This window comes from Aythya ferina, assembly GCF_964211825.1.
Source record: "Aythya ferina genome assembly, chromosome: 13".
Taxonomy (NCBI): domain Eukaryota; kingdom Metazoa; phylum Chordata; class Aves; order Anseriformes; family Anatidae; genus Aythya; species Aythya ferina.
Window position 1 is genome coordinate 16,563,690 of NC_140311.1, and position 26,617 is coordinate 16,590,306.

The 26,617-nt window shown below is 56.6% G+C and overlaps 1 protein-coding gene across 1 annotated transcript; it reads left to right on the top strand.

The window, feature by feature from the left end:
* Nucleotides 1-25,102, top strand: SLC16A2 (solute carrier family 16 member 2). Its single transcript, XM_084534010.1, has 6 exons — nucleotides 1-375; nucleotides 16,116-16,260; nucleotides 18,705-19,167; nucleotides 19,358-19,501; nucleotides 20,098-20,326; nucleotides 20,813-25,102. The coding sequence occupies exons 1-6, from the start codon at nucleotides 39-41 to the stop codon at nucleotides 21,031-21,033; spliced, it is 1,539 nt and encodes a 512-aa protein (XP_084390136.1). The 5' UTR covers nucleotides 1-38; the 3' UTR covers nucleotides 21,034-25,102.
* Nucleotides 25,103-26,617: the final 1,515 nt, after the last annotated feature.

Below are 26,617 nucleotides of genomic sequence, written 5' to 3' on the forward strand. Positions count from 1 at the left end.
GCAGGCGGGCGGCGGGCGGCGGCCGGAGCGCGGCCGCGATGGCGCAGCGAGGGGCGGCGGGCGGAGAGGGGGAACCGGGCACCGGCACCGGGAACGGCACCGGCAGCGGGACCGGGACCGGGGAAGGGAACGGGACCGGGACCGGGACCGGGAATAGGACCGGGAATGGGAACGGGAACGGGAACGGGGCCGGGAGCGGGGCCGCCGCGCCCTTCCAGCCCCCCGAGGGAGGCTTCGGCTGGGTCGTGGTCTTCGCCGCCGCTTGGTGCAACGGCTCCATCTTCGGCATCCACAACTCCTTCGGGATCATCTACACCATGCTGCAGAGCGACCTGGGCGAGGGCGAGAACGACCCCGCGCTGGAGTTTAAAACAGGTACGGGACCCCCTTCCCGACCCCCTGCCCGACCCCTTTCCCATCCCGGCCCCCCCGGAGCCTCCGCTGGAGGCATTGAACTGTGCTTGCTCCCTGCCCCCGCCATCCCTGCCCTCCTTGCTATATTTATCTCCGGCACTGTCATGTGTTTCTAAGCTACTACGTACTCAATTAAAAGTAATTCATCCGAAAAGCGTGCCCGCACCCCGTCCCGCCCGCCCGCCCCACGTTTTGGGGTGAGGAGCAGGCGGCGTGTGCCGGCCGCCCGCTTGTTGGGTTTGCCTCTTGCTTCTCGGTGTGGGTTTTCTGGGCTGCCTGCCTGCCCTATCTCCGGGATCGGGATCGGGGTGGGAGAGCATCTGCCCGGCAGCCACGCTTCCTCGAAGCCGCGGCCACCCGCTGTGTGCGGGTCCCGAAGCGCTGCCACGGGGCCTCGTCCCCAAACGGTGCCTTTTGGTGGGACCAGAAACCAGCTCGTGTTACCACTGTGCACGGGGATGTGTCTCATTTTGATGTCTCTGCTGCTCGAGGGGAGTTGGCAGAGGGACCCCGGCTGCAGGGCGGCAGGCCAGGGGTCCCCGAGGGGCACCTGCCTCATCCCGGGGCTCAGCATCCTCCAGGAGCAGGTCACCTCCGTCCCCATGGTGGGCACCGTGGCCCAGCTTGCTGGGTAGGGACAAGTGCTCGTGGTTTTGCCATCGCTCTGGATGAGGCTAGGGCTATCCAGGGGATGTCAAGGGGCTCAAACTTGAATTTTGGGCACCACCGTTGCCCAAGCCGCCCCGTGCACCGGTGACCCCAGCCTTGGGCACACAAGGAGGAAAGCAATGCTGGGCTGCACCCGGGGATGCAGAATTAACCCCGGGGATGCAGAATTAACCCCGGGGATGCAGAATTAACCCCGTGGTGCTGTTACCAGAGAGACGACGGGCAGCGGCGGTGTGGCAGGGAGCTGGGAACGTGTGGACGATTGTAATTACCGTGATTGATGTCCGTGTGTGTGTGTGTGTGTGTGTGCCTGCGCCTTGTGCGTGCCATCCCCGGGAAGCTCATCGCGCAGCGCGCTGTTTCCTGCTCCCCGTGATCCTATCTGGAGAGCCTGAGGCAGAGAGCTGCAGAAGTTGGAACAAAAGAAATGAAATACTGCGAGTTCTGGTGGTTTCACAGCTGCATGCCCAAGACGGGGTTCGGAGGAGACAGCATCTGCCTCCTGCTCCCGAGATCTATTTATTTATGGCTATGACCGCACGGAGGCCTCGAAAAAGAAAGGCGTGTGGGCGTGCGAGGTGAACCCAGGCTCGGTAATTAAATTGCCTGGGTGACGAATATGCATTCAGGTCTGGGCGCCTAACGAAGAGGCCGCTGATAACCTCGGTGCGGCGGGGTCTGCGCAGGGCCGGCGGGTCCCACCTCATCATGCCGCAGGTTTTGGGGTAAATCCGCGGGGCTGGGGGGTCCGTGGGGGCTGGGGGGCACGGAGCAGGGCCCCCTGAGCCCTTCCTCCCCCTGCCGCTGTCCCTCCCTGCACAGGGTTGCATAATTTCCCCGCGGCGGTCGTTTGCGTGCAAACATAATCAGGAAAAGTGTTGTAGCTCCTTTCCAAGCTCTGAAGTGATACGGCCTTCCTGAAAAGACCGGTGCTGTCTGTCTGTCTGTCTGTCTGTCTGCTCCCCAGCATCCATCTGCTCCTGATGGCTGGAAGCGGTGGCCGAGCTCCAGGGGTCCCCCTTTGTCCCCTGCAGAACTGGGGGACGTGATGGGGACCCGCCGGCCCCATCCCGCCCTGACACCCAGCACGGCCCCGAGCGCCTCGCTTTGTCCTTCAGCCCCCGGGGGCTGCGTCCCCAGAGCCCCTCTCCCCTCCCGAGCAGGTGGGTTTGTGCCCAAGAGGGAGCTCAGGGAGAGCCCCGCCGCAGGCCAGCCAGCATCCCTTTAAAAATAGGGTTATGTTTATGCTGAAGCGGGTACTAGTCTGAACCAAACAATAGCCGCCCCAGCGCACGGCTATAATTATCAAGGTTTATTCCTTGTTTGCATTGGTCACGTTTTCTCGCGTTTGATCTTGAGAGACGCAGGATCCACGGAGTTCAGATTTCGGGTCAGGCTGTGAAAACAAACCCTCTCCCAACAATGCATTGAATGCATACGCTGCTTTGTTTGAAGGAGTATAACCGCGAGGTGTCTGTAAACACGCAGCGGCCGCGACCACCGCCGTGCCCCTTCGCAGCGTGAAGCCCCAGCCGGGACTTTTGCAAGGCACACTCTGTGCTTTCGGCTTTGTTTTCCTTTTGGGGGGAGGCAGAGGGCTCGCTGACACTGGGATTGAAAAACAACACAACAACAACCTTGCACACGAGCCAGGAAAAAGCCCGTTCTCCTCTGCGGAGAGGTGCTGGGTGATGTCTGAGGGTGTTTGCTGGGTGCCCTGCGGTGCTCGCTGGCCCCAGCCCGGGCACTGAAGGCACCAAGGCAGCTTTGGGGTCTGGAGAGGATTACACTGATTTATATATTTTTTTCCCCCCGCTAATTTTGGGGTCAGGCACCTGAGATGGGCTCACGCGGATTTATTTTTTTTTTCCCCGCTAACATTTTCATCGATCTCCTTTTTCTCCCCTCCTCCGCGTCGTGTCAATACCCGAGCTACAGATTAACTCCCCTTTTTGCTTAATCTTTCGTGCTCCGATTGCTCAAAATGGGAGCTGCGGGCGCTCGGAGGAGCTGCTCGGGCTCGGCCGCAGCCCCTGCGCGTGCGGCTGTGCGTCCTGCAGCCTCCTCCTCCTGCCCGTGCGTGCGTGGGGACGGGGGGAGCAGCTTTCCCCCCTTTAGCCCGGCCCCAGCCGGGGAGCAGAGGCTGCCGGAGCCCTCGGCTCCTCGGTCTCGCCGATGCCAGCCAGGTTTGGCCGGGTGTCATCTTCGTTACCCGGCTTCCCAACCGGTTTCACGGGGAATTGCTCGGGGGACGCCCCGTTTTGTGTCCCCAGGGGGGGCGAGCCCGGCTGGAAGGGGCTGGTTTGAAGCCGTAGTGGAGCGAGGAGGCTCGGTGAGAAGGCGTGAGCTCATTTCGTGACAAAATAAAGCTGAAATAAGGAGGGAGCAGGAGGAGGAACCAGCACGGCCTCCTCTGGGGCTCGAGGAGCCCCAGGGCCAGTGAGTGCTGCTGGAGCCGCCTCCACGAGGGAAACCCCGGGGAGAGTAAATCACAGGAGGTAGCTCTTGGAAGCGGTCCTAATTAATTTTAGCAGTGCTCCGCAGCCTGGAGGAGGCTGGATGGGAGCGGCCGCCACCGAAGTGCACTTTATTTAGCCCGCTGCTGCAAAAGGCATCTTCCCCAGGTGTTTGCTCCGGGCTTTGGGGTCGGGGCCGGCAGCCTTACCCGTGCTTACACACTGGGAGATGCGTCTGAGACCCGTGATGGGTGGTGGCTCCTGGGAGGGCTCCTGAAGATGGCATTTGGGCCGTTGCCTCCTTACCCAAATCTGCACGATTTGGCACTTTTATTATTAACTGTTGGTGGCTGTCACTTGCCACACACACACCCAGAACATGCTGGGGGCTTCCTGAGTCTCCAGACCTCACCCGTGGCCTCCAAACCTCACCTGGGTCTCCAAACCTCACCCTCATCCTCCAGCAGCCAGCCGAGGGAGTTCTCCAGTCTCTCTTGTGCTTCTGTAACTCATGGACAATGATAAGACCCCATCGAGCCCCCTTTTTCCCCAGCCTGAGCACCCCGGTAGGAGAGGTGCTCCTGGCCCCCCCACTTGGTGCGAAGGAGACCACCAGAGCTGGTGGGGATGAAACGGGGGCTGCCGGACCCCTCCTGGGCACCTCAGGGTGCTTGGGACGAAGGGTGAGCCTGGATTTGCACCCGGCTGTGCCGGGGGAGCGCCTGGAGGCCGGTTTTGTGACCTGCAGCAGCCAAGGGGAAATTCCTGCGGGGGCACGGGGGGCAGCAGCTAACGGGGAGCTAATCCCAGAGGGAGCCGCAGCACCCGGGGCTGTTTGTTTCAGGGGATTGGGATCCGTCAGCACCAGGCGCCGGGTAACCTTTTGCTTTTTTTTTTTTTTTTTTTTTTTTTGTCTCCTCCGGGTGACTCCTCGGGAGCTCTGCCAAAGCGGGTGCTCGGCTAATGTCAGCGGCTCGAGTGTCAGACGGCCGGGGAGGAGGCGATGCGCAGGGCCGGGGTGGGTGCTGGGGGGCACAGGGTCTCACCACGACCCCATGGGGGGGCTCCCAAAGTGGCATCCCCCAGGAACCAGCGTGCCCAGAGGGGTTTCTCTCGGAGCTGAGTGCTCTGGCAGCCACGTGCTGCTGCAACACCTGCAGCCGAGCTGCCCCCACCGCGGCATTCGCTGCTTGCTGCCCTTTTCTCCTCCTCTTCCTCGAAGGAATGATCGCTCCCCGCTCCCGGGGAAGGCGATTCTGCTCTTGGCACCCGTCCCTGCCCAGCAGGGCATGTGCTGGGCTGGGCATCGCCGGCGGGCAGCGGCACCGCGGCAGCAGCTCGGTTCACGCCGGGCTATTTCCGTGCATCCACCCCAAAGGCAGTCGGGGCGGTTGCAAAACGCCCGTGACGTGCGCCCGGCATTGCTGCAACACGCTTTTCGTGTGCGAGCGCTTCGGGATCGCTTCTTCTTCCCCCGGCGCCTCGCACAACTGGTCCTGCTGGCTGCCGGGCACGGACCGCGGGCAGCAGCTCCCCGCGGAGCAGGCTGGCTCGTCGTCAGGCCTCTGGGTTTTTGGGGTTTAACCCATAGACCCCCCCATGCGTGATTTAGGGGTGAAGCCTCACCGTGCGCCCTCCCTTTGCAGGACACCATCAGGTCGTGGTTGTGTTTGGGTGAGAGTTTTACCCCGCCGGGGCTCGTTTTGGGCAGCAGCCACCCGGGCGGGCACGGGAGCGGCAGAGGATGGCGCCGTGATGCTCTGGTGGCCATCAGAGCAGCTCCTGGCACCGTGTCGCAGCGTGGACACCTCACCGCAAGATGGGGATGGTGCCTGGGGCTTTGGGAAACGCTGCCCTGGGACATTGGGTCTGCAAACCCACAGCGGAGCAGGTCGCAAGGGAAGGCAACAGCACGCCTTGGTGTCACGGGACCCCGTTTCTCCCCTCTTTCTGTTTCGTTTTGGCTCTGGGTTTGGATGTAGCAGCTCGGAGGGGTTGTTTCCTCCTTTCCCAGAGACCTGCTGGGGACAGCATCACCCAGGGCCGGCAGCCTTGCATGGGCCAACTTGCTGGGGTTTGCCTGGTGCAGCGCTGCAGGGGGACCCCAGCCAGGGCACCCCCGTGGTCCCCTGGGGACGAGGTACATGGCCCCCGGCAAGCAGCGTCCCCAAAATCCCCTCTCTTTTTTTTTTTTTTTTTTTTTTTTTTGTAATTTTCTGGACGTGTCGTGCCGGGCACCAAAACAAAGCTTTTATTTCAGGCTCTTGGCCTTAATCTCCGTGCCGGCAGCTCCTGCACGTGGAAGGGAGGTGAAATCCTTCCCTCCCGGGGGGATGTTGGTACTTGCCGGGCGTTTGGGCGGGCGGGTTTCCATAAACCCTCGGCGGGGCTGCGGTGAGCGGGCGCTGGGGCTGGCTGAACGATGCTGGAGCAAACCGAACGTATCGGCAGCTCCCGCTGCACCCCCAGCCTCGGGTCCAGCAGAGAAAACCGCCCGTGATTAAAGATTGACGGTAATTACCTAATGGGCATGCACGCCACGGTGCCCGGACAAGCTCCCTCCTGGGATTTCCCAACTCGGGAACGCTTTTGCTTTGCAATCGCCGCTTGCATGAGCCCGGCAGCAACACGTCGCACTTGGGCACCGTCCGCCCTTTATCGTGGCCTGGCACCAGGCAGAGCTCTCCCCATCCCTTCCTAGAACCCCTCCCCAAAAAAATCCCAAAGCCAGAAAAGCTGCTTTTTTGGCTACGGCAGAGCCACGAGTGAGGAGGCAGCGGGGCGTCCAGGGCTGCGCGCTTGCTCCACGGGTGGGCCGGTGGCGAAGAGGCCACGTCAAGGCGTCCTTGACCTCGAGCCAGCTATTAATCCGTGCATTTTAGCAAAAACACGTTTATTTCTTGAGGTTTATGTAAACAATGGAAGCAGGGAGCTCTAGGGGGTGGGGGGCTGCCCGGGGATTAAGCTGGTTGTAAAGCCAGGCACGCCAAGCTCGCCAGCCCGGGGAGAGCTTAATTAAAGTCAAAGGAGAAGTGTTTCCAAGAAAATAATACGTGGTATTTAAACGGGATATTTTTGTTCTGGGCCCAGAATGTCTCCTTTCCCTCTCGGTGTCAGCTTTAATAAAACAAAACGAGATCTCCAAGAAAAACAAATTGGAGCTCTTAAAAGGGCGCTGCGGAGATAAAAATCAGCAACACTGTTGCTGGTAACACCTTGGGTTATTAAAACGGAAAGAATGCTAACGATGCGATTTGCATCGGCCTTTCTTGTGGCTGGGCCCCAGCAGCACCCAGCCCTGCGAGGTGGGCACAGGGCCCCCGCTGGCTTTCGGGGCTGCTCATGGGGTCTGGGTGGGCGCCGGGAGCGAGTGGGGAAAGGGGTGAAAAATGGCAAGTCGGGATTCAGGTGACACCAAACCTGGAAACTTAAATGAACGGGGATGACCTTTAGGGAAAGGATGGTGCAGCTCTGCAGGGCTCTTTCAGAGGGGATGAAGGCGGGGATGAAGCACCAAGATTTGCTTCTGCTGCTTCTCTCTGCGTGCCATGGTGCTGGCGCTTGGCACCTCTAAACCAAGCGGCACAATTTGGCTGCTGCAGCCAAGTGTGCCAAAATGCACGGTCCCAGCCCCGTGTCCAGACGTGCCGCGCCCTGGCTGTTCACAGCCCCTCCTTGCTGTGCCCCCCTGCTCAGAAGGGGCTTTTATCTGGCTTTAAGATGCCCGGTGCGATGCCACCCCCCAGGGATGCTGCCAGCGCCGCGTCTGCGCACACGCGGCACCAGCCAGCACTGCCTCGCCGCCCTCAGATAAGGCAATTAGAGCTTTATCGTTTAATTGCGGCGTGTAATATTAGCGGAGCACTAGCGAGATACGGTGCTGCCGAGGGGTAAATATCATCTGTGTTGTGTGATTTTTATTTATTTTTTATTTATTTTATTTTTTTTCAAAATTGATTTGGTGGGGCCCGGCGCTTGGGGATGCCCCTGCACCAGGATGGGCATCGCCTGCTGCGTTGCCCAGCCCACAGATTTTCTGTCTTTGAGGCTTGTGTTGGGTACCAAGAGCAGAAGATCTGCTCCTATATCCTGCCTTCTGCACCACGAGTAATGTGGTGATATTCATGAACACCTGGGGACAAGGGACAGCGCCGCGGCCCATCGCCTGGGACCTGCCTCTTGCAGCCCAGTTTTCCAGCTCTGCTGCTTGGCTTCGTGCTGTGTTTTGGGAGAGGGCCTTAATTAAGAGAGAATCGCACAAAATTACACATATCGCCAAAAGCTAAAAAAATCACGGTGGATTTTTTTTTTTTTTTTTTAAGCTATTAAACTCTGCCCTGCTTCAGTTCATCAAGCAAACCGTAAAGCAAACAGCCGCGAGTAGAGGCACTTCGGGTCCTGATCTGAACCCTGCGGTTGGCTATTAACCCTCTCTGCCTGCACCTTGGATAGGATTAGCCCCAGGCTGGATTTTGGGGATCCTTTTCCCTCCTGGTGGCCGTGCCGGGGTGGCGGCTCGCAGGGGTGTGGCAGCCAGGCATCGCTCCCTCCCCTGCTTTGTTGGGAGCATTTCAATTCAGGAACTTGATAGAGGGCTTGAAAGGCACCGGTGTGCGAGCTGTGGGCTGCTGGTGGTTTTCCCCATTCGTCAGGGCTGGTGACGAGTCAATCTCCTTGCACATTTTCTTATGAATGAGTAAAGTTTTGGCTCGGCCCCGATGGTCGAACAGGTTAAGCGAGAAGCTGCCGGTATTGGTCTCATCATCAATCCAGGCAGAAGGGGGAGGCTCTCCCCGGCTCTGTAAATGTCTCCTGTAATCTCCCAGCCGCTCCGACCGGTCCCGAGCCCTCGTCCCGGTGGGACCGGCAGCAGCTCGGGGGGCTCCCGAGCACCGGCTCCCCCATCACCCATCCCATTGCACTCTCCTTGGGCTCGCCGAGGCATGGGTGGATTTGTCAAGGTGAGCAGTGCCTCTCCCCGCTCCCAGCTTTTCATCAGTGGGATGGGAAAGCCCCACGGTGCCCTGCATCGTCCCTCCTTGCCCCCAAATCCTGGAGAGCAACAGCTCTGCGCAGCTGCAGCCACTGGGCTTTGCTCTTCCCTTTGGTTGGGGTTGGGCAGGGGTGATTTATGTGGGAGAAGTGGCAGATAAATGGCTGGAAAAGAAGCTGAGTGGCTGCTTAATGGCTGGCCACCACTGTCAGCCCCACGTCCACCTGCTGGGATAGGAGAATTTGCTCTTTGTTTCTTGCACCAACCCCAAAATGACATTTTCCTGCGCAGAGGTAGGATCTACAGCTTTTGAACCTGAACCGGAGGAGGACCAAAACCTCCCCGGTGCCTGCTGGAACCCTTCATTGACCTGCTCAGTTATTTATTCCCACCGAAAAAAAAAAAAAAAAAAGCCCTTGATGCAGCAAAACGCCACGCCGGCGCGCTCGCGTTCCGCCCGGCTGGAGGCACTTTGCTGCCGAGGCACTTGGACTTGCCCGGGCTGTCCCCACGTCCCCTCGGCCCCGTTTCTGCTCTGGGCAGGGCCATATCCGTGGGGATGTGTGCCGGGACGCACAGGGGTATGGATCTGCACCTCGATGCAGGCGTCCCCACATCTGGAAAACTTCCAGAGGAGAGCGGGTCAGCCAAAAGTAACACCCCATTGGCAAAGGGGTATAACCTGTTCCTTGCTGAAAATAATAATAATGATAAAATCCCTATATATTGCTGCTCTTCAGTTCCCTTCAGCTATTGGATTTGCGTAATTGCAGCCCAGTCGTATTTCTCCGAGATACCCAGGTGTTCTCAAACGCCTGCTTTAATGTCAGGAAACTCCAAGAGATTAAAATCGCGGGGAAGTTTTACCCCTCTTGGCCTCTGGCTGTGTGGTTTAGCGATAACACGCCAGCTTTGCGTCGTTCGGGGGATTTTTTTTCCCCAGCAGTGGGCTGTAGGAGCACGAGCCAGAGGCGTCAGCATTGCCTCGCTGGGGACAAGGCAGAAACTGCCCGGCACAGGTGGAGGAAGCCGCGTCTTCAAGGCCACATCTTCCACCCAGCAGTGGTTTTGCAGCACGGACGTGGCTCCCAAACACCTTCCCTTAACACCTCTCCACCTTTTAACCTATTAGCCCCATAGCAGAGACCTGATGGAGGATCCCCAATGTGGCCAGCATCACCGTGCGCTGTCCCACATCACCGGGAGCTCTCCGAGCCTCATCTCACCACGAGCCAAGCTCAGGGGCGAAACGAGCTAAAAGCCATGGTGGGGAGGGGGGGGAGAGCCTTTGGAAAGCACCCGCAGCAGCTGCTGCCGCCGCCTAGACTTTCCCTTTCATATTTACAGCCACGTCTATCGTCGTTTATTGGGCGGACAAATCGGGGCCTCGCTGGGTGTAGGCAAACGAGGAACATAGCTGAAATATTTCGGCTGCGCTCTCCTCCGGAGGGCGGCTCCGTGCAGGGAGGAGGCACCCAGCGCGTGGGTGCCCCCGCCGGGGGGGGCCCGGAGCAGTGTTTCTGCACCAGATATTGCTGTGGACCGAGGGCGAGCCGAGGGGCTGCAAGTGTTTTGGGAGGCAGGACGGGAGCCGAAAATCACCTCGGCAAGTCGAGGGGTGCGGGCGCATCGCCGGCGGGGTGAGGTTTGGCAAGAGCTGCTGGAGGAGGGGGGCAAGGGGCATTTAATTATTCATCAGCCTCCCCCCCCTCCCTGGGGGGACACATGGAGAGGTGTCTCCTTCCATCTGGGAAGATTGGAGGGGTGTTTTGGGAGAAGATTTTTGGAGTCTTCTTCCTTGGAGGGGGGCTGATGCCAAGTTGGGGCTGTTCCTGTCCCATCGCTGCCCTCAGCTCTCCAGGGGGTTGAAGGCTGTCAAGCACTCGACCAGGGAGGGAAAAGATCTTTGTGAGCCTGTGCAAAGCCCAGTGTTTTGCCTCCATTTATTCTCCCCAGCCTCTTTGTTTTCCCTTTGAAAAAAGGGAGGGTGTTTTTCTCTGCCCGGCTGGTTTGAATTCGCCTTTTTTCCTGGGATGTTGACAAGCGCCCCTGGGAGCTGCACTGGGAGGAGCGCGGGGCCGAAGCCGAGGGTTTCTTCTCACCGTTAATGGGAAACAGAAGATGGCTCGGGAGAAATCTGGCAGGGAGGAGAGCTTTTCTGTCTCTTCCAGTCCGGAAAAAAGCATCCTTCCTCCAGCCCATCCTCCCAGCGGGAGGCAGAGGATTCCCGAGCGTGGCACAGGCAGGGCTGGCTGGGGGCACGGGAAGGGCACGGAGATTTCCCAGGGATGGAACAGCTGTGGGCCACCGGCCGTGATCCAGGGGGGTCCCCAGGGCACCAAGGACTGGTTGTGCCCCAGGTGTCCCAGTCTTGTTTTTACCCCTCGCAGGGTAAAACTGGGGGCGGGGGCTCGGGGACCTCTGCCCGCCACCCTCTGGGAGCCTGCTGGGTTGTTGCGTGGTTCTCCGGCCTCTCCCAGCCCTGTCATTTTCGAGGGAACAAATTGTGCAAAGGAAACATCGCGTGCGTGGGGACGAAGCGCGGCCGCACGGCATTTCAGAGCCCTGAAGGACTTGGACCGGCGGCCGCCTCTCTCGCTGAACGCCCTCCTGTCACCGTGGTCTGGAGGCGAAGCAGTGGGCACATTCCTGCAGCTCTGCCACCCCTGTCCTCCCAGTTTGTGCCCCAGGAGCCGGGCACCAGCCCCGAGTGGCCACGGGGGGCTCGGAGGCGAGGACGCGTCTGTGGGACGGGGACAGGTGGAGGGGTCCCGCTGGGGATGGTCCCCATGCACAGCAGCTGCACGGGCTGGGGCTGGCCTTGGGCAGGAAGAGGTTAATCCTAGCCACAGCCCGGTGAAGTTTGGTCAGGTCACGGCTTTTCCAAAGGCTTAAAATTTCGGACGTGCAGCAGCTGGTGTCCGGGCCACGGCTGACCCGCGCCGTCCGGCTGGAGTTAATCATTGCCGTTGGCTCTGGGACTTGTCTGAGCTCAGCAACACGGACCTTTTCCCCAAAAACACGTGGTGAGGCGCCGGGGGCCTGGAGGAAACCCCAAGCTGCCAGGGTGCAGGGGGCTGGGGAGAGCTGAGCAGCCTGGCCCTGACTCTAACCCTAACCCTGACCCTAACCTGAACCCTAACCCTAAATCCTGACCCTAACCCTGCCACCGGACCACACTTTCCCCCTGCACGAGCTGCAAAATAAACACAGGGGCTCGCTTCCCTGCACTGCGTTGATTTGGGGGGACATCTAAGGGGCACCGAAGTCAGGAATAAATAATTATATCCATAAATAAAAAGATGGGAAGCAGAGAGGAAGGCGTCCTGGGTCTCGCTGAGGGGTCGCATCAGCAGCGGTGTGTGTGTGTGAGCGTGGCTGCACTCACTGCTGGTGTGCCTGGTGCTGGAGAGGGCTTTTTTCAGAAAAAAATAGGATCTTTCTCCTCTTGGGTGCGCTTTGAAAAGGGGCTTGGGAACAATGAGTATTAACAGGCAGATAGAGAACGAAATGCAGGGTTTGAGTCCTGAAATGTGTGCGCCTTTCAGAGGGAGCGAGCGTGCCAAGACAAACCCCGCTAGGAATAAACATCGTCCTACATGAAAGGCTAATTACAGATTGGCTCCGCGTGCGGGAGGAGGGCATTTTCGGCCCATTAAAATGGAGCCGGTCTGGTTTTCATAAAAGTGCTGGGCAGAAGGGGCCGGAGAGGCCCGGGGGGGGAGGTTTTGCTGGCAGTGGGGTCCCACAGGGTCTCAGGCATCCCTCTCCCCTCGTCGGGACAGGATTGTCACAACTGTAGCTCCTACGGTTTTTGGTGACTTCAGTGTGTGGTAGGTGAATCATCTCGCAAAAATTGTAAGCCAGGAGGAGACGCGGAGCAGAAAATCCTTCCCAGCCTGCCGAGAGGAGCACACGGCGGTTCCCATCTGCGCAGCACATGCTGTTTGTTGGTTTTGGGTGGGTTTCACAAGGATCCGTGTGCCGGGGGGAGCGCGGGGTCCTGCTGCTGCTGCAGCTGGGGAGGAGGCAGCGAGGCTTGCACCAGCCAGGGCTGGCTTTATGGCTCGGGGCCGGCACGAGGCACGGCTCCTAGAAGCAAGGTACACTTTGAGGAGATACCCCCCAGCCCAAAACCCTCTGCGCCTGCTTCTTGCCAAGCCAAACCACAGCTCTGCCTCCATCCCCACTTAACACGGCCACAATGCCGGGACTTTTGTTCGCACGGGCTGCTCTCTGTCACTCTGTGGTCGCAGGAGATCGAAGCAGCCACCGGGGCAAGGACAGGGGGGTGGCAGGGACCTCGCTTAAACGTCCCCTGCATGCGGCGCGGCGTGCACGAGGCGTTGCTGTGGGGCCGAGCAATTCCCTGCATCCCGAGTTACAGCTTGTTTGCGGGTTGCACACGGAAGGAGGGAGGGGGAGAAGCCAGGGAAAAAAAAAAAAAAAAAAAGAAAAAAGAAAAACCACGATAAAGGAGGACTTTGTTCTGGAGCTTTTGGTATGGTACCAAGCGGGGCTTGCTATACCGTTAATGAGTTTATCTGGCTTTATCTGCACGTGGGGCCACCAGTGCACTACCGCCTCGTGCCCAGAGGAGCCCAGCAGCTCGTCAGCTTTGCTTTGCTGCCCCTCAGCGCAGCATCCCTCCCTTCCTCCCATGGTGGTGGCCTCCTCAGCCCTCGCTTCATGTCTGCCTTTATCCAAACCCTCCAGGCTGGACGCTGGGAGCGTGTCAGGCTCGTCTTTGAGGATGTGAGGATGACGCAGATTGGTCTGCGGGATCAAACAGCTGCAGATGCTCGGGGCAGCGCTTGTCAGCTGTGCAGCGAGAGCTTGCAGCTCCCAGGCCACCCAAAATGCGAGCCAGGTGGGGCCGTGAAGGCCTTTCAGGACTCGTGGTGAGCTTTGCCGTGCCAGCAGAGCTCCACTTGCCTTGCTGTGCCCAGCAAGCACCTCCGCCCAGCACGACCGGAGAAATTATTGGAGACACGGAGCAGGTGGGGAGAGGTAGCAGAATCACCTTTGGAGCCCCATCTGTCCTGCAAGAAACACCAAGCACCTGGGAAAGGCGACCCTCTGCAGCATGTCCCCATCCCCATGCCCATCCCCATGCCCAACCTCATCCCCAACCTCATCCCCAACCTCATCCCTACCCCATCCCCATCCCATCCCATCCCATCCCATCGCTACCCCATCCCCATCTCCACCCCTTCCCATCTCCATCCCACCCCCATCTCCATCCCATCCCCATCCCCATCCTGTGCCCATCCCATCCCATGCCCATACCCACCCCTATTCCCATCCCCGGCCCCATCCCCGGCCGAGCGGGAGAAGCCGCGGGAAGCGAGGGAAGACACTTCCTCCAGCGCCGGATCTGAGGTCACCTCCTGGCCCTTGATCCCCCCAGCCTGCGGTATGTGGGTCAGCGGGGAAGCACGGCCGCCAGCGACGTCCCTTCCTCTCGTCTCCCTGGAGAGGCGTTTTTAAAGGAACAAATAGACTCGGCCGAAAGTGCCGCGCGGCACCGTTGTTAATGGTGTTTTTGTGAAGGCTGGAACAATGAGCTCAGCACCGGGGGGGGATTCGGGAGCCACGTCTCGGGTCCTTGCCCTCGTCTTGCTGCCATGACCACCTCTGCTCCAGCAAAGGGAGGTGGCAAGGCCTGGGCACCGGGCCACCAGCCCCACGGAGGTCTCTTTGTGTGTCCCACCCATCCCCAGAGCCCCTTCAGCTGGTGGCAGGCAGCGGCCGTGCCATGGCACCTCCAGCCTCCACCAAGCCTTGATCAGGCTCGTGTTGACATCACGGGGATCCCAGCCCCATCCCGATCTGGACTCGCTCCGTAATTTCTTTCAGGATCTGCTGTAGCCGTAGAGTTCCTCCCGATCAGGGCCAAAAAGGGGTTGGTGCCACCAAGAAGCCCCAGTCTGGTAGCACGGGGGGAGCCCCACCGAGCCCCGCTGCCCCTGCCGGGGTGCCGAGGCCACGGCCTCGCCTCGGGCTGGCTGTGCCGGGGAGGCTGCAGCCTCCTCTGGAAGCCGGGCTATTGTTCTTGCTAATTTTAACTCGCTGTTATTACCAAAACCTATTTTTATTCATTGCTTGTGGTAAGCCCTTTCTCTAAAGGTAGAGCAATTTGCCATGGGGATCTGTTTTGTTTACCGGGTTTAATTGAGTGCTATCTCCTTTCACGAACACAAATCCGTGGAGGCTGTTCCGCGCCCGGTGCTGAGCCTCTCGCCCGGGCTCGCTTTGATCTCCGCAGGTGAGTGCGCGTGTTTTGGGCCAGAGATTGATCCTGCTTATTTGCATGTAAATCTCGGGGGTTATTAAGATCTGAATCTGGCCCCTTTAAATTTTAATACTCGCTTTATGCTTTTATTTCCGTGTTTCTTAAAGCAATTTCCAAAAATAACAAACTTCAAACATGACAGGGCCATCTCGCGTTTTACTGCCTTGGCTGCAGCCGAAGGAACATTTCGGGAAGCGCATTATCCACGTTAACGAGCCCTTCCCATCTTGGCCGCCCTCCCGCCCCTCTCCCCCGCTGCAGCAGGGCTCCTGCCTGGCCTCAGCTTTTCTTTTTTTGTGTGTGTTTTGAGTAAATTGGGTCCTGGAGAGCCCTGCAATTAGTTCGGAAGGGTCGGCTCTTCCCAGGCTGGAGAGGGCTTCTCTGTGTGGTCCCCTTGAAAGGCTGAGCTTGGGGGGCCTCTTGTGCGGGGAGGGGTTCTTTTAATAGGGACCCAGCCATTTTCCAGAGATCTCATGGCTGTTGTTGTGTGCTGAGAGGGTTTGCAGAGCTCTCGGTGGAGGTGCAAGGAAAATAAAAGGCGTAAAGCAGCAGGGAACACGTCGCGGGTGCGGGATGCTCCCCGTGCTCCTCCTCGGCGCAGGCAGGCTGAGATTTTTTCCTCACCACATTGCTTTTCTTGAAAGCCTGCCTTTCCTCCCGAAAACACTCACAGAAACCATTAAAGAGAGAAGGTGGAGGGCAGGGCTGAAATAATCTGTGAATAATAAAATCTTCTTAAAGCAGACAGACGGAGATTTTCCCCGGAGGAGGGTAGGGATCTCCTGGAAGGGATCTCCTGGGTCCGACCAGGGGAGGGAGGGGACGTAACCTGGCATGACCCACGCACCTCCAGCAGCTTTTGGAAGACGTGGGCCCCCTGTGCCAGCCTGCTCTGCCCTCCTTCTTTCTCCGCCACGTCTCTGCTTTTCATTTCTTGTTGACACCCGGTTCCCATAACGCCAGCATCACCAGCTGCTCGTTTGCTCTGTATATAAAACCGTCCTTTAATTGACATGCCTTGCCTGCTGTGTTTGGGTACATCTTGTTGCTGGTGGGACAGGGAGGGGTGGGAAAATCCCGCTAAGGAGGTGGGAGGCCTCCCGGCACGCTCGGGGGGAGGTTGGGAAATGCTGAGGAGTGGTGCCGGGTAGCCGTGACGCCTGGCCGTGACCCAGGACCCCAAATCCGAATGGCCCAAAGCTGGACACCGATGGGCTCCGTGCCCTGTTTTTTTTTCCTCCTCCTCCTCGTTCAATGCACAGCCCTCAGCTTTCTTCTCTCTCCCTAGCATGGGTCGGCTCCTTGGCCATGGGCATGATTTTCTTCTGCTCTCCCATCGTGAGCATCTTCACCGACCGGATCGGCTGCAGGACCACGGCTGCCTTGGGAGCTGCCATCGCCTTCATTGGGCTCCTCTCCAGCTCCTTCACCAAGTAAGGCAGCCCCTTCCCAGCTCCTTTTCCTCACCAGCACCCCTAGCTGCTGCCATTTGGGGCAGATTTTGTGGTTTCAAGCTCTCCTGGCATGAGACAGAATGAGCTTTACCCAAACAAGGGGCTCACCGTGAATGTCCCCAGGCAGGCACTCGCCAATGTGCATTTTGATGGCAGGTCTACCTGATGCGATGTGATAGTCTTTCTGACCCGATACATTTGCATCTTCAGGAGAGCAAAACGAGGTCACCCCCGGTGTCCTTTACGTGTGGCTTTTTACATGGAGCCTCAAAGGCACCGTGAGGCATCCCCCAGAGCATCGTTTGCCCCAGCTTGTCCGAATAAAAATGTTTCCGTGGGTTTGAATTCAGCTCAGATCAATGTTGTTTTAATTAAAATGCTCCAAGAAGTGGTTTTCAAAGCAAAAACAGGCTAGTTTCACAGAGGGCGTGCCGCCCGCTCTCTGCTCCCACCCTGGGACGCCGGCTCCTTTGTGCCCTGCTTGGTGCCCTTGCTCTGGGCATGGGGGATGCCTGGGGTCCCTGCCACCCTGGGAAGGGGCAGGACAGCAGGGACACATCCCTGTAAATCTGGGGACTCTCTGGGGCGTGGGGCTGGGTGTTGTGGGTACATCTGCTGTTGGGCTGAGGATGAAGGGCCAGCTTGAGCCACCCCAGAGCCGCTGCGCCTCGGGAGGGAAGAAATCTTGCTGGGTTCACCTTTCTTGGTGAGTGCCAGCAAGGGGCAGCTGCTGGAGGGAGGTCTCCTCCTCCCAGCAGAGCTCATTACCCATGGGGACCTTGTTATCCATGGGAGACATGGTCCTAGAAGACATCATTACCCATGGGAGACCTCCTCTTCCAAGGCAACCTCATTATCCATGGGAGACCTCATCCCTGGAGACCTGGTTATCCATGGGAGAACTCTTCCAAGGAGACCTCGTTATCCATGGGAGACATCCCAGGAGACCTCGTTACCCACAGGAGACCTCTTTGTCCGAGGGTGATGGTGCTGCCGTTCCCACCGGAGAGCAGCTGGGACATCCAGGGCCATTCCCAGCAAGCAGGGTGGGACATCCAGGATGAGAAGCAAGGCTGGAAGGAGCCTGGCTTTGGCACAGCCATGCAGGGGTGTCTCAGCATCAACGGCGAGCAGATGGGACCGGCGGCATTTGTCTCCACTTATCCAACACATCAGCTTAGCTGCAGCACCAAAGCTGGTGTGACCCAGCTGAGGTGGCCAGGGCTGGTGCGTGGGAGGTCGGAGGCAGCCCAGCTGCCTGCCTGGCTCCGGGGATGGGTTTTCTGATGTGGCTTTGCCCTGGAGTAGCTGGAAATTGCCTTTCATGACAGCCATTTGTCTTTGAGCCGCTGGGTACAGCTTTCATGTTCCCCGTTCTGCTTGGCCAGCTATGGAGACGAGCTTGTCATGGAAGAAATGATGTGCTTGTAAACATTTGCTCAATTTTGAACCGCTCTGTTAGATCCGGGCTGCTGTCTTTTCGCTTGCCCCAGGAGCAGCACACTGTATTTCTCATGAGCAGCCCTGGGTGTCAGAGTGAAGACCCCCTTCACACAGCATCACTTGCCCAAACCTCTCCCTCACACCCTCCTCCCATGGCAGACTTTTGCAGCCGAATGTATTGCACAGGGATGAGAGCAAATCCTCCATCTGGCCAGAAACTGATGGGAACTCAGGGGTGCAGCCACTGCCTGACTTTGGGCTCCTTTCTTTGCTGCTTCTCTTGGGACAACCAGGCTGGCCCCTGGGAGGCGGCTGCTTCCAAAGGCTCTCAGACTTACCACCTGCTCTGCAGAGCAGCTACGTCGCTCCCTGCTCAAGCACAGCCACCTCCGTAAGGTACAAATGAGATCTATTAACTGCCTAATTGAAGCTCCCAGAGGAGCTTAAAGAAGAAGAACATAATTAAGGAGCCTGGAGCCTGGGCAGAAACGTGATGTTCCCTCCCTAAGTGCCTAATAACCAGGGTTGGTGCCTTCTGCTTTGAAACACTGGGTGCAGAATGTTTTCAATTAGTTGTTTCAGTGGAAAAAAAAAAAAAAAAAAAAAAAAAAAAAAAAAAAAAAAAAAGGATTTGTAGCTAAAAATAACCCCCTGCCTACCTTAGAAAATCTTGCTCGGAGTACTTTAAAAAAACATTCAAGTCAGGTCAGCTTCCTGAGGCAGGCAGGTTGGCTGCTGCCTTCTCCTCTGTGCAGAAAGCACTCCCCAGCCAGACTTCATTCTCCCGGAGGTTTTAATGTGCCAGCTGTGCAACGAGGATAATCCTCGCTTTGGCTGGGGAATAAGCTCCTCAAGGCCAGCCTGTCCGTGCAGCGCCGGTGGCATGCGAGCCCTCGGTCTTGACTCAAGGGCTTGCAGGGGGTGGCACGGCTTCCTTCCATCCCTGTGCCGTGACCACCTTGATGTCTTCTTCCCCCCAGGTCTCTGGAGGTCCGTTACTTCACCTATGGCATCCTCTTCGGCTGCGGCAGCTCCTTCGCCTTCCAGCCCTCGCTGGTCATCCTCGGCCACTACTTCAAGCGCCGCCTTGGCTTGGCCAACGGCATCGTGGCCGGCAGCAGCTGCCTCATCTCCGTGCCGCTGCCCTTCTTCCTGAAGATGGTGGGGAAGGCCATCGGGCTGGCGCACACTTTCCAAGTCCTCAGTGCCTTAATGCTCATCCAGATATTCCTGTCCATGACGTACCGGCCCATCCTGCCGCCTTCTTGTGACTCTCAGCACGATGGGCAGGAGAAGCCGGGCAGTCGGAGCCTGCGGCAGCAGTGCTGGTCCCAGATGCGCAAGTACTTCAACTTGAGGGTTTTCCGGAGAAAGACCTATCGGATTTGGGCCTTTGGGATTGCTACGGCCGTCTTGGGGTATTTTGTCCCCTACATGCACCTGGTAAGAGCCTTGGCTTTTTAGAATGGGTGAGGAGGTGGTGGGAAGGTGGAGATGGGCAAGAGCAGGGAAGCAGCGGGGACAGAGCCACCAAAGGCCTCGCAACCAAGAAATTGCTGCAGGCAAAGTCCTGCCCATTGCTGAGATGAATTAACGGAGGATTCACATCTTTATGTCCTTCTGTCCATCCCAGGTCAAATACGTGGAGAAGGAATTTAAAGAAACCAAAAAAGACTGGATTCTCCCCGTTTGCCTCGGAGCCATGTCCGGGCTGGGGCGCTTGGTTTCAGGCCGCATTGGTGACTGCATTCCGGGGCTGAAGAAGATTTACCTGCAGGTACGTTGTGGCCACTGCAGCTGGGGATAACATCGCCACATCATCATTAACACCACTAGGAACTGACAGCCCCAGATCGCCCATCATTTACAGACCATTAGCTAACACCCTTGCAGCTCATAGCACAAGAAGTGCAAAATCTGGGTCTGGGCATCTTGGATGGGAGCCCAGAGGATGGGAAGACTTCTGAAGTAGCCTTCAGAAGCCACCCTGGCATGGGGCAGGGAGATGGTCCCAGTGCTGGCACTGGGCAAAGACACTTGTCTGCCCTTGGGTGGCCTCGTCTTCAATGCCATGGGCTTGTCGCTCCTTCTAGTGAAGCATTTGGTGGATCGTCTCTCCCCGGGTCTTGTAGTGTGACCAGATGGCTCTGGTTTCACTGCTCCTATTCAAGACTGCAGAGCTGAGGATCTCAGAAACACAAGGGTTAGGACTTGCCCCATCTGAAGTCTTCGTGCTATGTGCCCGGGAGCCTTCCCTCCTCCTGCCCAGAGGAGACAGCCTCAAGTGACCGTCGGGATGGTGCAGAGTGGCTTCCTGCCCCCCTTCCCCACTCATCCTGTCCCCCAACGCCGTGCCCACTTTTGTCTCCCCAGGTGGCATCCTTCATGCTGTTCGGCATCATGTGCATGATGGTCCCGCAGTGCCGAGGGTTCGAGGGCGTCATCGTCATCTGCCTCTTCCTCGGCCTCTGCGACGGCTTCTTCACCACCATCATGGCCCCCATCGCCTTTGAGCTGGTGGGGCCCATGCAGGCGTCCCAGGCCATCGGGTACCTGATGGGGCTGATGGCCGTGCCCATGACCGCGGGCACGCCGATAGCAGGTCGGTATCACCGCCGGGCTGGACCTGGGCCCAGCTGTTGGGAGGGAGCAGATGTTTGTGGCTGTTTTTGCCCGTGGGGATGTTTTGGTGTAAGAGCTTTTGAACTCGCTGGCTACAGCCTGCAGTATCTCAGTGCTTTTCCCCGTGCTGATGAAAGCAGGGGTCAGCAAGAGCAGAGCGACCACATTAACTGATTGCTGTCGGAAGCCGAGATAAAAACTGGCCAGAAATGACTCATGGCCAGGAGAGCAGGGAAAAGAATTTAGGGAATTTCTTAAGCAATGGAAAAAGTCTATTGTGGGCTGCGCAGGGCATCCTGCATCCCGCATCCTGCATCGGAAGGATTTTTTCCAGTGCCAATAAATAGCAATGTGTTATTCTCCGAGGGTGCCTGCTCAGCTTGCATCCAGGACTGTTTGCATGCGTCTGACTTTGTCCTGTCCTGCCAAAATAAGACGGATAACGGCTGTTATGCTTCTCCCCCAGGATACTTCAATGATTATTTCGGGAATTACCACGCGGCCTTTTACTTCGCCGGAGTGCCCCCCATCGTCGGCGGCTTGGTGCTCTCCGTCGTCCCGCTGGTCCACCAGAGGATGCTGCAGAAGCAGCGCCTGGATTCCGGCAAGGACAAGATGCTGGCCCCCGAGGCGGTGGTGAACGGCGAGCTGCTGCCGGGCTGCCCTGCCTCTGAAGCACACATCTGACGCGCCGGCACGCGCGATCGCCACCAGCATCCTCCACAAGCCCAAGCACAGGCCCTTTTCTAGCCAGACTGTAATTCTCAGTGATTGCAGATGCACTACATTTGTAAAGGAAAAAGAAAAAGCTCTTCTAGTTGAAGGCGTTTAACTAGCAGAAACGCTTTTTCTTGGGACAGTTTTGATTTCAAAGTCGCCTTTATTTTTTTTTTTTCCTCTAACCATTTTTTCTAAGGAAAACTCTCACCAGGATTCAAACTTGATCGACCTCCCGCTCCTTTCCCAGTTTTCTATACGTCACAACAGAGGTTTACAGCTAATAAACGTCTTTTTAAAGCAGGCCACAGCCGGAGCTTGTTGCCCCTTCCAGAGACCCATCCCCTCCCCTCCCCCTTTGGTGCGCCAGGTCCAGAGGCTGTGCCAGAGCCAGCAGCTCCAGAGGAGGAACACAAAGCCAGACTAATGGCCAGCGAGCCCCGCTTTCAGCTTTTTCTCTCCTCCTTTTCCACCGCCCTCCCCGAGAGCTGTGGCTATGTGCGCTCACGGGGACAGGAGCATCCTGCAAAATCTGCCTTAAAATCACAGGAGGAGACCCGTCGGTGCCTTGGGCACCTCTCGCCTCCACTCCTGTATCTGGTGCCTGAGGTCTGGGCCATCTGGGCAGTCCAAGCAGCAAAACCCTCGGGCTAGATGGAGAGATGGAGGCACACAGGGCCAGGATTAACTCGGGTGAGAGCAAGGACCGAAGGCTGCTTCCATCCCGGCTGTGTCAGATTTTCCTCCCCATCACCCACTGTTAGAAACGAGAGCCTTGTACATAGCTCCGCACCCCGCATGCCCCTCTGACCCTTCTGGTTTTTTAATCTGTGCTGGCTAATGCATTGTAAGGTCTCGTGGTCTGTGCTTCTGTTACTTCTGTCCCTGTACGAGCTGGAGAATATACTGGTGTGTTGTGAGGTGTCTGTTCAACCTGCCCTTTCTTCAGCACGCATTCCCAGGACGTCTCCTACCTGTTCTTTCCCACAGGGCATCCCTGCCACATCTCTGCTGTCCTGCCCATATTTTAGGAAGCCCACATATGTGTGCCAGCAGGATCCAAGGTGCCCGTGGCACCCAGCAGCCTTGGGTCCCTGGGTCCCCCGATACTCCTCCGCAGGTGGCTGGAGGAAGGCAGCCACTGCCTTGCGGCTCCTTGTGCAAGCCTGGGGGTCTGCAGTCACAGCTGAAGCCGATGAAGCTCTTCAAATTGTATTTTTGACCTTAGTGCCCTATGAGGACGGCTTATGGGGGGGGGGTTAAATGAAAGAAATATCTTCTGCAGCCCAGCCATAGGAGAAGCAGCGCTGCCCCAAACCCAGCCCATGCCCATGCTGCTAGGCAGAGCCCCCGGTGACTGCACCCACTGGGTGAATGGTTTCACAGCCAACTCTGTGGCTGTAAAACCTCTCGAGCTCATAAAGCGATTTAACAGCTTAAATCCCCACATTTTGCTGATTTCCACCTGCCCTAAACCCTCAGCCTGCCCACAAAGGTCTCTGCCCCGGGAGGAGCCTGCGCTCGGGGCCGTGGGGGCTTGGTGCTGCACCGCTGGATCAGCCAGCAGCCAGGAGGGGCAGAGGTGCCTACAGAGCCCTGCCTCACTTGACACCCCCAAAATTTCCATGTTGTTTGTTTGTTTATTTGTTTGTTTTCCCCCAGAGGAGCCTCTTATCACTGAGGGCACTTAGAGGTGCGTTCATGGGCTGCCCAGGTTTGGTGAAAGGAGCACAGCCCACATCACGGACCAAAGCCCCTTAATAGCCTCCCAAAACTGCTGGCATCGTTGTTGTCTGGCCAAGGTCATGCTCTTGGTCAACACAAGCCCTTGGCCAACAGAACACCAGCCTCTGCCACAGGAAAGGCGATGCAAGGCTCACCCCATGCTCTGCCCGCGTGCGTGGCTGGAAGGGCGAAGGTTGGAGCGGTCACTGGGAGATGGGCACAGGAGGCCAAGCAGGAAGGCAGGGTTGCATAGCAAAAAAAAAAAAAAAAAAAAGACCTTGTACTCATTTTTTCTAATGAAAAAACCCAAGTTTCTCCTGCCGACAGAGGCGGCGGCACGCTTGGCGCTGCGGGCGACCGCGCACCTTATGTAAGTGCACATCAAGCGCGGGACGTGCCCCGGCAGCACGGCGCAGGGGCTGGCTGGGGCTGCCTTCCTAAATCTTTAGCTTCGGGGTGTTCGAAAGAGTTGTTGTCTTTTAAAGAGTTGTTGTCTTTTTTTTTCTTTTCTTTTCTTTTTTTTTTTTTTTTTACGGCCGGGTGAGACTCTGGGTTTAACTCCTCTTGCTCCGGCTGGGACGGATGCTCCCATGGCATCTCAGCTGGCTTCCAGCCTGGCTCTGGGCGGTCACACAGAAGCCACAAGTGCAAAGCAGAGCTGGGAGGACAGATCCAGCACTGCCATCCCTCCATTTCTCGCTTCTGCTGCCCCAGCTTTCGTGCACATCCATGCCCAGCATCTTTGTCCAGGGGCTACCTCAGTTATTTCGGCTTTGGTAATTCTCACACTGGCACCATTCACTTCTTGTCAGCTGGCTGTTGGAAATGAAGAACATGCCAGAAAGTCCCAGCTCACTTGCCAGCCCCCTGCCCTTTTGGGCAGCTCTCTGGGGCATTTTCTTTTCAATCCCAGCCGCCCTTCGCCCCCCAGGAGCACCATGTGCCCAGTGGGGCCCTCAGCACCCAGCCAGCTCCCTCCCGCAGAGGCACTGCCCGTGGGTTTGCTGGCCGGGAAGCACAGTGGACTTTGCTCCTGGCCACGCCAGGGTTATCACTGTGCTTTCGCATTCTCCCCCTGCACAACCACTTTTTTGGTTTATTACTGCCTTTTTTTTTTTTTTTGTTTTCCCTGCAAATGTTGCAATGCCCTTACCACTTCAAGGACTCGCTGTGCTTCAGGTGCCCCCATCCCCATCCTCACCCTCCCCAGGAGAGCAAAACCCATCCCTGCTGCCACAGCCACCTTCACCAGGGGCACATTTTGGCAAAAGCGACCTGCAGGACACGGCCTTGGTGTCTGACCCGACGGTGATGTGGCCCTGTGGCTCCCAGCTTTGCCTGCAGCACCCGAATCAGTGCTTGGAAAACAAGCTCACCTCTGAACCCAGTGTTTGAAGAAGATTTGTGCAGCTGGTTATGTCCTGCCTGCAGCACCCAGGCCTCCTCACAGGAGGCCGTGCCTCTCCTGAGTGCCTCCTCTTTCCCAAAAATCCTTCCCAAAATCTCCTCCTCACTGCACCTTCCAGCTCCGGCTGCCAAGAGGAGCGCGGCTCTTAGGCGCATCATTAGCAGCTAGGCTTAGAGTCCATTTTAGTAAGGAACGAAGCTTTTTTTCTTGTTCTTTTTTCTTTTCTTTTTTTTTTTTTGTACATTTTTAGTCACGGCGTGTGAGATGATCTGTTTACCAGAGCACGTTTCTGGGTGGCGTCGGTAGGATGACGTTTGGGATTTCCAGCACACCGCGCGGGTGGCGCTGGGTTTTTGGCATCCACGTTTCCGAACAGGACACAACACTTCTCCAGACCTGGGCTTTCCCAGCCTTTCACCAATCACAGCAGGAGAGATGACTTTTGGGGGCAAGTAACCCTCCTAATTCCCTGAAATCCAGCGGCACGAAAACCAAACGGAGCCAAATATTTGCTTTTGGATGGGTGGATGTCTGAGCTGACTCCACGTGAGAGCGCTGGGGTGGAGGCTTGAATTTCCATTTAGTTAATGAACCAGAGGGGGCTGCGGCTGAAAGCAGGCACTTAATTCAGTGCAGAAATCAGGCCTGGAGCCGTTGGTGGTTAGGGCCCCATTTTGGGTTTAAATATGGGTATTTAAAGTCGCTGCTGGAAAGGGTGGAGAAGCCGCACCTTGCAGAACTGGCCTCGTAGGAGCTTGTAAGATGTAGGTGAAGAAACTGGTAGAACTGAAATTTTTCTTTTTTTTTCTTCTTCTTCTTTTGACATCTGCTCCTTGTAAGCAATTTATATTCCCCTAAAAATATTGTATCTGGAAGTAAAGTATTTGAATGTGTGTCTTAACAGTATGGCTGTCCTTTCAAAATGTGAATTTCTGATCATTGGTATACAAAAACAACATAAAAATGAACCAAAAAAAAAAAAAAAAAAAAAAACAACAAAAAAAAACACAAAACAAACCCATATTAGCACATTTTTGTAATGACTGTTTTATGAATGTTGTTCAAAAAAAATTGTGTAGAATAAAACCAGTTTAAAAAGGAAGGGGGTTGTGGTTTCCTAAAGAAATGCTTCTCATGAGTGTCAGTGCACCAGGGTTTTATTACTACTACTACTACTACTACTACTACTACTATTATTATTATTATTATTATTATTATTATTATTATTATTATTATTTCTTCCTTTGGCAGGGGCTCAGGGCACAGTGAGGCCTCCTGGACATTAGCACTGTGCTGGGAGAGCTAAGCTGTGCTGCCAATAGGAGCATTTTTGGGGAGGGTGTGCAAGAAAGGGAGTGAATGGAACCAAAAACAAGACTTTTAGCAAGGATTCTAAAATAAAATTAAAAAAAAAAAAAACACCTCTAAAGTAACAAATTGTTTACACTAGCTGCCTTAATTGACATCAGATGAAAGCTGACACACACGTTAATTTGATATGGCTCAGGCTTTCATTTTTCTTTCCATATGCATCTCAACCCTTTTTCAAGTCAGGGATATTTACTGCAAATAATACTCAAAAAACCCCCAGTGGGAGCTGATAAGAGGCAGTAAACAGGGATTCAAAGGCGGCAGCAGCAGCCCTCCTCCACGTGCCATGCGTGCAGGGACAGGGCAGGCAGCACGCGCACACGTAGAGCTCTGTCGGTGAGCTTGTGAGCCTGCCCGCTGGGAAATATCACTTCTAAAATTCAAAGCTGGTGTTTTATATATTAAATTTTAAATGAATTATTTTCTATGTTAAATACTAAGCATGTTGATGTCTTATATTTGTTTCCTAGGAGCTGCAAAATATGTACATTTTAGACAAGCATGTGAATGGCATATATACCTGCATACTTTTGGTAGTACACACACAGTCTGTGCTGTGCAGGACCCAAGATCCATCCCCCTCCATCACCCCAGCGCCAAGGGGAGGCACAGGGACCGCAGCGAGTGGCTGGGAGGGTGAGCACAGCGTGCGTTTAGGGCATGCTCACTTTATTTCAGCTTGGGTTTGGGGGATTTCTTTAATGCAGAGTAATGTATTGGAAACCACGTAATATTGGCAGCGGGGAAAAACAAGGGAGGGGAAAAAATATATGTACACACACAGAGATCTAAAGCAAGTACAACGCAGGGGAGGGCACTGCAGGACCAGAATCACGTCGTGTGGAGCAGAAAGGCTGCCTGCTTCGTCGTGGCGAGGCTTCGGGGTGTGCTTTTCTCGTGTTTTTGGCAGATCAGCTGCCATAAGCTCACTGCGGGGTGGGTGCTCGGCGGTGGGCTGGGTGAGCGGGGCTCTGGCTCCTGGCTGCTGCTATTGTTGTGGCTCGCACCTCTTCCTCCGAGGCGCTGCGCCACTGGGTTGTAAATCTGTTA